A 14,045-nucleotide genomic window follows, 5' to 3' on the forward strand; every position below is an offset into this window, starting at 1 on the left:
AGCCCCAGCCTGTTCAGCCTCTCCCTATAGCTCAAATCCTCCAACCCTGGCAACATCTTTGTAAATCTTTACTGAACCCTTTCAAGTTCCAAAACATCTTTCTGAAAGGAAGGAGACCAGAATTGCACGCAATATTCCAACAGTGGCCTAACCAATGTCCTGTACAGCCGCAACATGACCTGCCAACTCCTATACTCTGACCAATTATGTTTTTAAACCCAATTTGTCCTCACTAATCCATGTCTAATTTTCCTGAATGAATCGTCATGTCTGGAAGCTTCCCCAGTACCAAGATTAAACGGACTGGGCTGCAGCTACAGTTCCTTTGAGGAAGATTTTTGTTTTAAGCACAGCCAGTTGTTGCGATCTGGAATAACTGTTTGAAAGGGTGATGGAAGCATATTCAATAGCAACATTTGGAAGAGAATTGAATAAATATTTGGAGGGAAAGAATATGTAGGCAAATGGCAAAACCGCAGGGAAGAGGAACTAACTGGATTGCTTCAGTATAGAGCTTGCACAGACATGACAGACTGATTGGCCTCCTGCTTTGTTTTATCAATCTTTGATTCTAAGGGAAAAGGCGGCCATTGTTGGAAGCAATTGATTCAGTCTGCAGGTGCTAGGGAAGAGGAGATCCCAGTAATGATTAAACAGAATTTCTCCTATTTCATGGAAAACGCTGGATGTTCTGAAAGCCAAAGGAGAATTAAGGGGTGAGTGCAGATTTGTAGCAAGCAGTCAATGCCAACACTGGGCTGCCTGCTGAAAACCAGCCACGTAGGCAAGGCTGGCCTCAGTTAGTCAAACTGGAGATCAGCCACAGGGTCCAGGAGGGACTGGGAGTGAAATGAAAAGCACTTTTCAATCAATACTTAAGTTCAAGCTGGGGGCGTGTGGTCAGGGAAGAAGACTAAAGCTCAGTACGGACAGATTGGGCTGAAGGGTTTGTTCGATTTCTGTTTATTTCTCCACAAGTACTGGAACTCTATAAGCATACTGATCACCAGGCGGCAGGGTTATGTATTGCTTTGTTTTTAGTGGAAATTCCTGAGGGAGGGAGTTGCCCAGGCTGCAAGCTCCCACCTGACACTCACCTTGTTGGAAGGTTTCAGGTCCCAGTGGTCGACCTCCTTTAGCTCCTGGAAGCCAGCTGAACAAAGTCGTCGCTTGCACTCTTCAACGACTGCAGGAAGAAAGCCGTGAATTGATCATTCATCCACATTCAGCTTAATATGGAAAATCATCATCTACCCTGGAATACATTCTTGGTCATTCTGAGTAGCAGGTTCTCTGAGAACCCTGGTCTAGGAACACTGAGATAGTAGAAACGAGAGCCACCATCTGGAACCATTCAGGGCTGATCAGCACTTGAGCCCCACTCCTTTTTAGGGGAGAAAGTGAGGACTGCAGATGCTGGAGATCAGAGCTGGAAATGTGTTGCTGGAAAAGCGCAGCAGGTCAGGCAGCATCCAGGGAACAGGAGAATCGACGTTTCGGGCATAAGCCTTCCTGAAGAAGGTCTTATGCCCGAAACGTCAATTCTCCTGATCCTTGGATGCTGCCTGACCTGCTGCGCTTTTCCAGCACCACATTTTCAGCCCCACTCCTTTTTATTCATTCTCAGGATGTAGGTGTTTCACTGATGAGTATTACACATCCTTAAATGTTGCTATCTTGAAACCTACAGTACAAATGAGTGGTTTGCTTGGCCATTTCAGAGGGTATTTAAATGTCAACCATATTGCAGTAGGGTTTACGTAGGCCAGACCAGGTAAGGATGACAGGTTTCCCTCCCCAAACGGCAATAGTGGGTTTTTACAACAATGTTTGTGGATGTGGTGCCAGCCCACGTGATTGAGACCACATCCACAAACATCCACTCCCTCAACTACTGATGCTCAGTGAACAATTTACAAAATGCGCTTCAGAAAATCACCAAGGCACCTTAGAAGACACCTTCCAAACCCACAACTATCACCATCTAGAAGGACAAGGCCAGCAGATACCTGGGAAACACCACTACCTGAAGGTTCCCCTCCAAGTCACACACCATCTGATTTGGAGATATCTCAGTGTCACCGTGTTAAAAACCTTGAGCTCTGGCCCTCATGACATTGTGGGTGTCCATACACCACATGGAATTCAATAGTTTAAAAAGGCAGCAAGCCATGGGGAATGAGCTAGTGATGCCCATACCATTGGAGTGAACGCAAAATGTCAACAATGGTGACCATTACTCAAATGGCTGGGAACCTCACCAGAACAAGGACAGCACCTGTAAGGCAGGGCTGAAAATGGGAAGGGTGAGGGAACTAGGTTTAAAAAAAAATGTTGAATGGCCCAATAGACTCATGGTATTATCCTCGTAGCTTTTAATCAGCTTCATCAAGGGGAATAAATATTTGGAGAGATTGCAGCAGTCTGTAAAACATTGTTGCACAATCTGAACTCGACAATCAACAGCTTCAAAACGTTCTGAGGTGGATGAGTGATTTGAAAGGTACAGGCTCCAAAGTAGCAATCAGTCATAAAAGGGGAGCTCAATGAGTGGCTTTTGAAGAAGCCTCTTAGCTTCAGTGGGATCTATGGCCCTTTGAGCAGACTCCCAATGCGTTTCATTTTCCACCAGCTGGATAGGATTTTACAGGACAAGCAATGAATGTGAAAAGCAGTGTTTTGGCAGCGGTTTTGACAGGGGATGGTGAAGGGGTACACAGCACTGCTGTCCTAACATTATCAACAAGTGGTTATGTGCAATTTCCATCACCGAGTCACACATTTTACAGACACTGCTTCAGATCAAACATTTTATTATGTCTATTTCCCACCACCCCACCCTCATGCAAGTTTCATGTCAGACATTAGACTAATGTCAAAAGCTAATGAACAGGTACAAAAAATAATGGTAGGATGTTGAATTTTACTTACAGCGGCTGGGATGCAGATGGTACAAGTTATAAAAATTCAGACTGATGGCCACATCCCAGGGGGATAGATTGACTTCTTACTGTAGACCTTACACTGTAGACCAGGGAGAATGTGCAAAATCCACACAGACAGTCGCTCGAGGCTGGAATTGAACCTGGGTCCCTGGCGCTGTGAGGTAGCAGTGCTAACCACTGAGCCACCGTGCTGCCCTAGCTACAAGAACATATTAAAAGCTAATAATCCTGCAACAAGTAACTCAACACCTGGCTCCCCAAAGCCTGACCACACTTGTCCTCCAACCACAAGGGATGAATGTAGATTTCTCCAGCTTGCTCATTTCCCCTCCCCCCACCTGATCTCAGTCCCAACCCTCAGACTCAGCACCGCCTTCTTGACCTGTAATCTTCTTCCCGACCTCTCCGCCCCCACCCCCTCTCCGGCCTATCACCCTCACCCTCACCTCCTTCCACCTATCATATTCCCAGCGCCCCTGCCCCAAATTCCCTCCCCCCTACCTTTTATCTCAGCCCGCCTGCCTCACCAGCCTCATTCCTGAAGAATGGCATATGCCCGAAACGTCGATTCTCCTGCTCCTCGGATGCTGCCTGGCCTGCTGCATTTTTTCAGCACCACATTTTTCACACTTACAACAGACAGTATAGAACATAGAAAAGTACAGCACAGAACAGGCCTTTGGCCCACGATGTTGTGCCGAGATTTAATCCTAATGTATAATATAGTAACCTAACCTACACACCCCTCAACTCACTGCTATCCATGTGCATGTCCAGCAGTCATGTCCGTAAATGTCCGTAATGACTCTGCTTCCACCACCACCGCTGGCAACGCATTCCATACATTCACAACTCTCTGTGTAAAGAACCTGCCTCTGACGCCTCCTTTATACCTTCCTCCTAATATCTTCAAACTATGACTTCTCGTACCAGTCAGTCCTGCCCTGGGGAAAAGTCTCTGGCTATTGACTCTATCTATCCTTCTCATTATTTTGTACAGCTCGATCAGGTCTCCTCTCTTCCTCCTTCTCTCCAGAGAGAAAAGTCTGAGCTTTTTCAACCTTTCTTCATAAGGCAAACCCTCCAGTCCAGGCAGCATCCTGGTGAACCTTCTTTTGCACCCTCTCCAAAGCCTCTGTATCTTTCCTATAGTAGGGCGACCCAAACTGGACACAATATTCCAAGTGTGATAAGCATGATGGAACCCCCCCTCATTTGTCTAGATGAATTCAGCTCCAATAACATTCGAGAGCTCGATACCATTCAGGACTAAACCACCACCTGATTTATTCCACATCCACAAACATGCACTTCTTCCACCGACGCTCAGTAGCAGCAACGTGTACCATCTACAAGATGCATTCCATCAAGTGCTTCAGTCCATATCGTGTAGGTACACTCATAGTGCAGTTAGGGAGGGAGTTCCAGGACTTTGACTCAGCAATGGTGAAGGAACGACAATATAATTCCAATTCAGGATGGTGTGTGACTTGGAGGAAAATTTGTCGGTGCTAGTATTCCCATGTATATGCAACCTTTGTCCTTCCAGATGCTAATTGTCTTGTGTTCAGAAGGTGTTGTTTAAAAAGCCTTCATGAGTTGCTGCAATGCATCTTGTAGATGGTAAACACTGTGCATTGGTGGAGAATGAAGTGAATATTGAAGGTAGTGGATATAGTGCCAATCAGGTGCCTTTATCCTGGATGGTGTTGAGCTTCTTGAGTGTTGTTGGAGCTGCACCCATCCAGGCAAGTGGGGAGTGTTCCATCACCCTCCTGACTTATGCCTTTTGAATGACTGACAGACCTTTGGGAGACAGGAAGTGAATTGGTCACTGCAGAACTCCCAGCCTCTAACGGACTTGTAGCTACTGTGTTTATAGGGTTAGCCCCAGCATTTCCTGGTCAATAATATGCCCCAGGATGTTAATAGTGGGGGCTTCAGAGGTAATAATGCCATTACATGTAAAGACATGATTGAGGGAGGATCGTTTTCCAAACTGGCTGGGTCTAGGACACGATCGTGAGAAACATCTGCAAAAATGTCCTTACTTTTGCCACATGCTTGTTTTGGAAGGAGGGTTGGCAGGAATGGTGTAAGGATTATTGCTACAACTGCTCTGATCTCATTGAAGCTATCAGAATCAGACAGGCTGGAATTATACCTTACAGCTACATTCAGTACCATGGCCAGCGACAACCAAATCAAACAGCCAAATAAGGAATGAGAATAGGCCACATGACCCTTTGGGCCTGATCTGCCTTTCAATTAGATCAAGGTCATTCCAATCTGAACCCCAACTCTATTATCCTGCATATCCCCAGTAATCTTTCATCCCATCGCTAATCAGGAATCTGTCTCTGCCTGACAAGATATATAAAGAGTCTGCATCCATTGCCTTTTATGGTAGGGAATCCCGAAGACTCAAAACCCCAACAGTAAAAAACGTTTCCTCTTCTCTTAAATGGATGATCGCTTATTTTTAAACCATGGCCGTGGTTCTAGATTCTCCCAGAAGAGGGAACTTCAACATCTACCCAGGAAATACTGCATTAATTCTGGTCTTCCTACTATAGGAAGGATGGTGTGAAACTTGAAAGGATTCTGGGTAATTCAAGATGGAGGACAGGAAAAACTTCTGGCTGTAACGGCTGCTCCTTTTTTTTGGAGTTATTTTAGGTCTTGGAGGCGATTTCCTCGAATTGCAGGAGCAGAAATTACTGTTTTATATGCTGCTGCATTGTTTTGGAACTTTTGGAGAGAAAGAAAGTCAAAACAACAGCAGTTTTAAAAGGGAGAGGAACAGACAAAGGCAGCACAGGGTGAGACAGTTAGAGGCAATGAGGTATTTTCAAAAGCAAGGGGATGTGATGGATGGCAGTTATAGGAAGGGGGAACAGTCACAGATAGTCACATAGATGGGTTAACTCCAGGCAAGGTAAGAGAGGTAGGCAGGTAGTACAGGAGTCTTCTGTGGCTACTTCAAACAAGTATACTGTTTTGGAAAATGTAGGGGGTGATGGATTCATTGGGGAACGTAGCACGAACAGCCACATTTCTGGCATTGAGACTGGCTCTAATGTAATACGGGGTACGTCAGGTTCCAAGCGATCGACTGTGTCAGGGGACTCTCTAATTCAAGGTACAGATAGACGTTTCTGTGGCCAGCAGTGAAAAATCAGAATGGTGTGTTGCTTCCCTGGTACCAGGATCAAGGATGTCTCAGAGAGGGTGCAGAATGTTCTCAAGGGGGGGAGGGGCCAGCAGGAGGTCATTGTCCACATTGGAACCAACGACATAGGAAAGGAAAAGGTTGAGATTCTGAAGGGAGAATACAGAGAGTTACGCAGGAATTTACAAAGCAGATCCTTAAGAGTAGTAATATCTGGATTACTCGGTGCTATGAGGGCAGGAATAGGAGGATAGCGCAGATGAATCCATGGCTGAGGAGCTGGTGTAAGGGAGAAGGATTCACATTTTTGGATCATTGGAAGCTCTTTTGGGGTACAAGTGACCTGTACAAGATGGATGGATTGCACCTAAATTGGAAGGGGACTAATATACTGGCAGGGAGATTTGCTAGAGCTGCTCAGAAGGATTTAAATTAGTAAGGTAGTGGGGTGGGACCCAGAGAGATAGTGAGGAAAGAGATCAATCTGAGACTGGTACAGTTGGGAAAAGGAGCGAGTCAAACAGTCAGGGCAGGCAGGGTCAAAGCAGAGAACAGGTAGGACTGATAAATTAAACTGCATTTATTTCAATGCAAGGGGCCTAACAGGGAAGGCAGAGGAACTCAGGGCATGGTTAGGAACATGGGACTGGGATATCATAGCAATTACAGAAACATGGCTCAAGGATGGACAGGACTGGCAGATTAATGTTCCAGGACACAAATGCTACAGGAAGGATAGAAAGACAGGCAGGGGAAGAGGGAGAGTGGTATTTTTGATAAGGGATAGCATTACAGCTGTACTTAGCGAGGATATTCCCAGAAATACATCCAGGGAAGTTATTTGGGTGAAACAGAGAAATAAGAAAGGGATGATCGCCTCTTGGGATTGTATTATAGACCCCCTAATAGTCAGAAGGAAATTGAGAAACATATTTGTAAGGAGATCTAGGTTATCTGTAAGAATAATAGGGTATTTATGGTAGGGGATTTTAACTTTCCAAACATAGACTGGGACTGCCATAGTGTTAAGGGTTCAGATGGAGAGGAATTTGTTAAGTGTGTACAAGACAATTTTCTGATTCTCAAGTTTGTGAGACATGATTTCCCACGCACAAAGCCATGTTGACTATCCCTAATCAGTCCTTGCCTTTCCAAATACATGTTATCTTGTCTCTCAGGATTCTCTCCAACAACTTGCCCATCACTGAAGTCAGGCTCACCAGTCTATAATTCCCTGGCTTGTCTTTACCACCCTTCTTAAACAGTGGCACCACATTAGCCAACATCCAGTCTTCCGGCACCTCACCTGTGACTATCGATGATACAAATGTCTCAGCAAGAGGCCCAGCAATCACTTCTCTAGCTTCCCACAGAGTTCTAGGGTACACCTGATCAAGTACTGGGGATTTATCCACGTTTATGTGTTTCAAGACATCCAGCACCCCCTCCTCTGTAATATGGACATTTTTCAAGATGTCACCATCTATTTCCCTATATCTTCCATGTCCTTTTCCACAGTAAATACTGATGCAAAATATTCATTTAGTATCGCCCCCATCTCCTGTGGCTCCACACAAAGGCCGCCTTGCTGATCTTTGAGGGGCCCTATTGTCTCTCTCGTTACCCTTTTGTCCTTAATGTATTTGTAAAAACCCTTTAGACTCTCCTTAACTCTATTTGCCAAAGCTATCTTATGTCCCCTTTTTGCCCTCCTGATTTCCCTCTTAAGTATACTCCTACTACCTTAATACTCTTCTCAGGATTCACTCGATCTATCCTGTCTATACCTTACATATGCTTCCTTCTTTTTCTTAACCAAACCCTCAAATTCTTTAATCATTCAGCATTCCCCATACCTACCAGCCTTTCCTTTCACCCTGACAGGAATATACTTTCTCTGGATTCTCATTATCTCATTTCTGAAGGCTTCCCATTTTTCAGTTGTTCTTTTATCTGCCCCAGTCAGCTTTGGAAAGTTCTTGCCGAATACCATCAAAATTGGTCTTCCTTCAATTTAAAACTTCAACTTTTAAATCTGGTCTATCCTTTTCCATCACTATTTTAAAACTAATAGAATTATGGTCGCTGGTCTCAAAGTGCTCCCCCACTGACACCTCAGTCACCTGCCCTGCCTTATTTCCCAACAGTAGGTCAAGTTTTGATCCTTCTCTAGCAGGTACATCCATATATTGAATCAGAAAATTTTCTTGTACACCCGTAACAAATTCCTCTCCATCTAAGCCCTTGACACTACGGCAGTCCCAGTCTATGTTTGGAAACTTAAAATCTCCGACTATAACCACCCTATTATTCTTACAGATAACTGAGATCGCCTTCGACCTGCTAACTTTCTCCAGAATTTCCAAATCTGCAGTACTTTTCCTTTACAGCTGGTTAAAAACCCTGCCCAGAAGACAAATGGAGTCCATCTGCATGTCGATTAGTGCATTAGTTGGAATAAAATGCAGGACAATGTAAAGCAGCCATTCATAAGCACGGGGAATATTTGTATGTCAGGTCCTTGAAATTACACTCCTGTATGGGGTCGTACTTCGAAGTACAAATGTTTTTTAAGTCAGATGTTCAAACACTGGGGATCTCCTCTATTCATTATCAGCAGTTCCTTCGAACTGGTCTCAAAAATAGCACCCATATAAAAAGCCAACCCCGCCTTACCTTTTACCTTTGGTCTCTAAACCTAACTTTCACACAAGTACATATGGTACTTCAATCGGTCAGTTTAAGGGTTTAATATGTGCAGCTGTTACATTTATTGTGAGAGAGATGCCAGGATACACAGCACCCAATCATTGCAATAAACTTTTAATATCACTAATTAATCATCCCCCAGGAATATAAGATATTGCAAACGTGAAGCACTTTACAAGTGGATGTAATGGGTGGAACCAACAGCAAGTGGAATGGGAGCGAGCTGCAGAATGGCATGAGAAGTGGGGGTTATGAAATGGAGAGTCTGGAATGGGGTTGGGTTTGCATAAGGAGGGCTCGAAAGGAGGATGGGTTATATGATAGTGATTCTGGATCAGTGGTGCTGGAAGAGCACAGCAATTCAGGCAGCATCCGAGGAAGAATTAATAATTAAAAAATTCCATGGCAATAGTTAAACAAGTACAGGTTGTTCCTTCTGGTTTTAAACAGCATTCCACCTTCATTGTAAAGGTCATTGTGTTGTCAGCAAACATTCAGAATACAGCTTTTCTTTTTCTTTTTCTTTCTGATGACAAGTTACACACAAAACAGTAATTATCTATCTTTCATGGACAATTAATATTCTTGGCATCTGACCTTCCCTCCTTTCAGATTGATGACATTTATAGTATATCCCTTTAGCCTTTCATGTAATAATTTCTCTTTCAATATTACGTTTAACGAGCATAGAGCCAAGAGGTATCTATGGTGCAATAACTTTAAGGTGACAGTACTAGAGTACTTCTGACAGGAGAACCACTATGTCAAGGCTTTTCACCTTGTACTCATCAGGACAAACGCGTGAATCCCAAATTTCAAACAATCACAACAGGTTAAACTGCAGGACAAATTGTGCTGACTTGCCAAGTTTGGCAATGTGTCTCTCTACTAGATCCTTACCCCATACCATTCTGTCCTTCCCATACCATCACTATCATATAGGTAAAAACAATGACTGCAGATGCTGGAAACCAGATTCTGGATCAGTGGTGCTGGAAGAGCACAGCAATTCAGGCAGCATCCGAGGACAGGCACCATCAAAGTTTTACCTGCACATCCACTAATATCATCTATTGTATCCGTTGCTCCCGATGCGGTCTCCTCTACATTGGGGAGACTGGACGCCTCCTAGCAGAGCGCTTTAGGGAACATCTCCGAGACACCCGCACCAATCAACCACATCGTCCAGTGGCTGGTTGATTGGTGCGGGTGTCTCGGAGATGTTCCCTAAAGCGCTCTGCTAGGAGGCGTCCAGTCTCCCCAATGTAGAGGAGACCGCATCGGGAGCAACGGATACAATAGATGATATTAGTGGATGTGCAGGTAAAACTTTGATGGTGCCTGTCCTCGGATGCTGCCTGAATTGCTGTGCTCTTCCAGCACCACTGATCCAGAATCTGGTTTCCAGCATCTGCAGTCATTGTTTTTACCTATATGATAGTGATGGTATGGGAAGGACAGAATGGTATGGGGTAAGGATCTAGTAGAGAGACACATTGCCAAACTTGGCAAGTCAGCACAATTTGTCCTGCAGTTTAACCTGTTGCGATTGTTTGAAATTTGGGATTCACGCGTTTGTCCTGATGAGTACAAGGTGAAAAGCCTTGACATAGTGGTTCTCCTGTCAGAAGTACTCTAGTACTGTCACCTTAAAGTTATTGCACCATAGATACCTCTTGGCTCTATGCTCGTTAAACATAATATTGAAAGAGAAATTATTACATGAAAGGCTAAAGGGATATACTATAAATGTCATCAATCTGAAAGGAGGGAAGGTCAGATGCCAAGAATATTAATTGTCCATGAAAGATAGATAATTACTGTTTTGTGTGTAACTTGTCATCAGAAAGAAAAAGAAAAAGAAAAGCTTTATTCTGAATGTTTGCTGACAACACAATGACCTTTACAATGAAGGTGGAATGCTGTTTAAAACCAGAAGGAACAACCTGTACTTGTTTAACTATTGCCATGGAATTTTTCAATTATTAATTCTTTTACGGGATGTGGGTGTAATTGGCACAAGTATGCGCTGCCCATTCCTAATTTCCCTGCAACTGAGTGACTGGCGAGGCTATTTCAGAGAGCAGGCCCTACCCTTTCCCCAAACCCATGCAAATTGTTTACAGTTCAGGTGCTTCACCTAGCCCTTTTGGGAAGTTGCTCTGTGCAAACTTAGATAGCATTGTAATCGCATTACAATCAACCAGGAACTTATCACAGGTAATGTCTGCACTCTAGAGAAGAGGAGCTGGTGTATGGGAGAAGGATTCATAGTTTTGGATCGTTGGAATCTCTTTTGTGGTCGAAGTGACCTGTACAAGAAGGACGGATTGCACCTAACTTGGAAGGCGATTAATGTACTGGCAGGGAGATTTGCTAGAACTGCTTGGGAGGATTTAAACTAGTAAGGTGGGGGTGGGTGGAACCTCGGGAGATAGTGAGGAAAGAGATCGATCTGAGACGGGTACAGCTGAGAACAGAAGTGAGTCAAACAGTCAGGGCAGGCAGGGACAAGGTAGGACTAATAAATTAAACTGCATTTATTTCAATGCAAGGCCTAACAGGGAAGGCAGAGGAACTCAGGGCGTGGTTAGGAACATGGAACTGGGATATCATAGCAATTATGGAAACATGGCTCAGGGATGGGCAGGACTGGCAGTTAATGTTCCAGGATACAAATGCTACAGGAAGGATAGAAAGGGAGGCAAGAGAGGAGGGGGAGTGGCATTTTTGATAAGGGATAACATTACAGCTGTGCTGAGGGAGGATATTCCCGGAAATACATCCATGGAAGTTATTTGGGTGGAACTGAGAAATAAGAAAGGGATGATCACCTTATTGGGATTGTATTATAGACCCCCCAATAGTCAGAGGGAAATTGAGAAACAAACTTGTAAGGAGATCTCAGCTGTGTGTAAGAATAATAGGGTAGTTATGGTAGGGGATTTTAACTTTCCAAATATAGACTGGGACTGCCATAGTGTTAAAGGTTTAGTTGGAGAGGAATTTGTTAAGTGTGTACAAGACAATTTTCTGATTCAGTATGTGGATGTACTTATGAGAGAAGGTGCAAAACTGACCTACTCTTGGGAAAGGGCAGGACATGTGACTGAGGTGTCAGTGGGGGAGCACTTTGGGACCAGCGACCATAATTCTATTTGTTTTAAAATAGTGATGGAAAAGGATAGACCAGATCTAAAAGATGAAGTTCTAAATTGGACAAATGCCAATTTTGACGGTATTAGGCAAGAACTTTCGAAAGCTATTTGGAGGCAGATGTTCGCAGGTAAAGGGATGGCTGGAAAATGGGAAGCCTTCAGAAATGGATAACAAGAATCCAGAGAAAGTATATTCCTGTCAGGGTGAAAGGAAAGGCTGGTAGGTATAGGGAATGCTGGATGACTAAAGAAATTGAGGTTTGGTTAAGAAAAAGGAAGCATATGTCAGGTACAGACAGGATAGATCGAGTGAATCCTTAGAAGAGAATAAAGGAAGTAGGAGTATACTTAAGAGGGAAATCAAGAGGGCAAAAAGGGGACATGAGATAGCTTTGGCAAACAGAATTAAGGAGAATCCAAAGGGTTTTTACAAATATATTAAGGACAAAAGGGTAACTACGGAGAGAATAGGGCCCCTCAAAGATCAGCAAGATCGACCTTTGTGTGGAGCCACAGAAAATGGGTGAGATACTAAATGAATATTTTGCATCAGTATTTACTGTGGAAAAGGATATGGAAGATATAGACTGTAGGGAAATAGATGGTGACATCTTGCAAAATGTCCAGATTACAGAGGAGAAAGTGCTGGATGTCTTGAAACGGTTAAAGGTGGATAAATCCCCAGGACCTGATCAGGTGTACCCGAGAACTCTGTGGGAAGCTCGAGAAGTGATTGCTGGGCCTCTTGCTGAGATATTTGTATCATGGATAGTCACAGGTGAGGTGCCAGAAGACTGGATGTTGGCAAACGTGGTGCCACTGTTTAAGAAGGGCAGTAAGGACAAGCCAGGGAACTACAGACCAGTGAGCCTGACCTCAGTGGTAGGCAAGTTGTTGGAAGGAATCCTGAGGGACAGGACGCACATGTGTTTGGAAAAGCAAGGACTGATTAGGGATAGTCAACATGGCTTTGTGCGTGGGAAATCATGTCTCACAAACTTGATTGAGTTTTTTGAAGGTGTAACAAGATTGATGAGGGCAGAGCAGTAGATGTGATCTATATGGACTTCAGTAAGGCATTCGACAAGGTTCCCCATGGGAGACTGGTTAGCAAGGTTAGATCTCATGGAATACAGAGAGAACTAGCCATTTGGATACAGAACTGGCTCAAAGGTAGAAGACAGAGGGTGGTGGTGGAGGGTTGTTTTTCAGACTGGAGGCCTGTGACCAGTGGAGTGCCACAAGGATCGGTGCTGGGTCCTCTACTTTTGTCATTTATATAAATGATTTGGATGCGAGCATAAGAGGTACAGTTAGTAAGTTTGCAGATGACACCAAAATTGGAAGTATAATGGACAGCAAAGAGGGTTACCTCAGATTACAACAGGATCTTGACCAGATGAGCCATTGTGCTGAGGAGTGGTAGATGGAGTTTAATTCAGATAAATGCGAGGTGCTGCATTTTGGGAAAGCAAATCTTAGCAGGACTTATACACTTAATGGTAAGGTCCTAGGGAGTGTTGCTGAACAAAGAGACCTTGGGAGTGCAGGTTCATAGCTCCTTGAAAATGGAGTCGCAAGTAGATAGGATAGTGAAGAAGGTGTTTGGTATGCTTTCCTTTATTGGTCAGAGTATTGAGTACAGGAGTTGGGAGGTCATGTTGCGGCTGTACAGGACATTGGTTAGGCCACTGTTGGAATATTGCATGCAATTCTGGTCTCCTTCCTATCGGAAAGATGTTGTGAAACTTGTAAGGGTTCAGAAAAGAATTACAAGGATGTTGCCAGAGTTGGAGGATTTGAGCTACAGGGAGAGGCAGAACAGGCTGGGGCTGTTTTCCCTGGAGCGTCAGAGGCTGAGGGGTGACCTTATAGAGGTTTACAAAATTATGAGGGGCATGAATAGGATAAATAGACACCCCCCTGGGGTGGGGGAATCTAGAATGAGAGGACATAGGTTTTGGGTGAGAGGGGAAAGATATAAAAGGGACCTAAAGGACAACTTTTTCATGCAGAGGGTGGTACGTGTATGGAATGAGCTGCCAGAGGATGTGGTGGAGG

General features: G+C 44.1%; 1 protein-coding gene across 5 annotated transcripts in view; it reads right to left on the reverse strand.

Annotated features, from left to right (window-relative positions):
• Positions 1 to 14,045, reverse strand: part of dnpep (aspartyl aminopeptidase) — a 109,004-nt gene that overhangs the window by 41,462 nt on the left and 53,497 nt on the right. For all 5 annotated transcript variants that reach the window (XM_087989360.1, XM_087989358.1, XM_087989359.1 and 2 more), the window contains exon 3: positions 1,098 to 1,186. In XM_087989360.1, the coding sequence (XP_087845486.1) occupies positions 1,098 to 1,186 (89 nt within the window). The remainder of the gene's footprint in view (positions 1 to 1,097; positions 1,187 to 14,045) is intronic.

This window comes from Chiloscyllium plagiosum, unplaced genomic scaffold, assembly GCF_037043375.1.
Source record: "Chiloscyllium plagiosum isolate Xiang-an unplaced genomic scaffold, Cpla_swu_hap1 HiC_scaffold_7, whole genome shotgun sequence".
NCBI classification, from domain to species: domain Eukaryota; kingdom Metazoa; phylum Chordata; class Chondrichthyes; order Orectolobiformes; family Hemiscylliidae; genus Chiloscyllium; species Chiloscyllium plagiosum.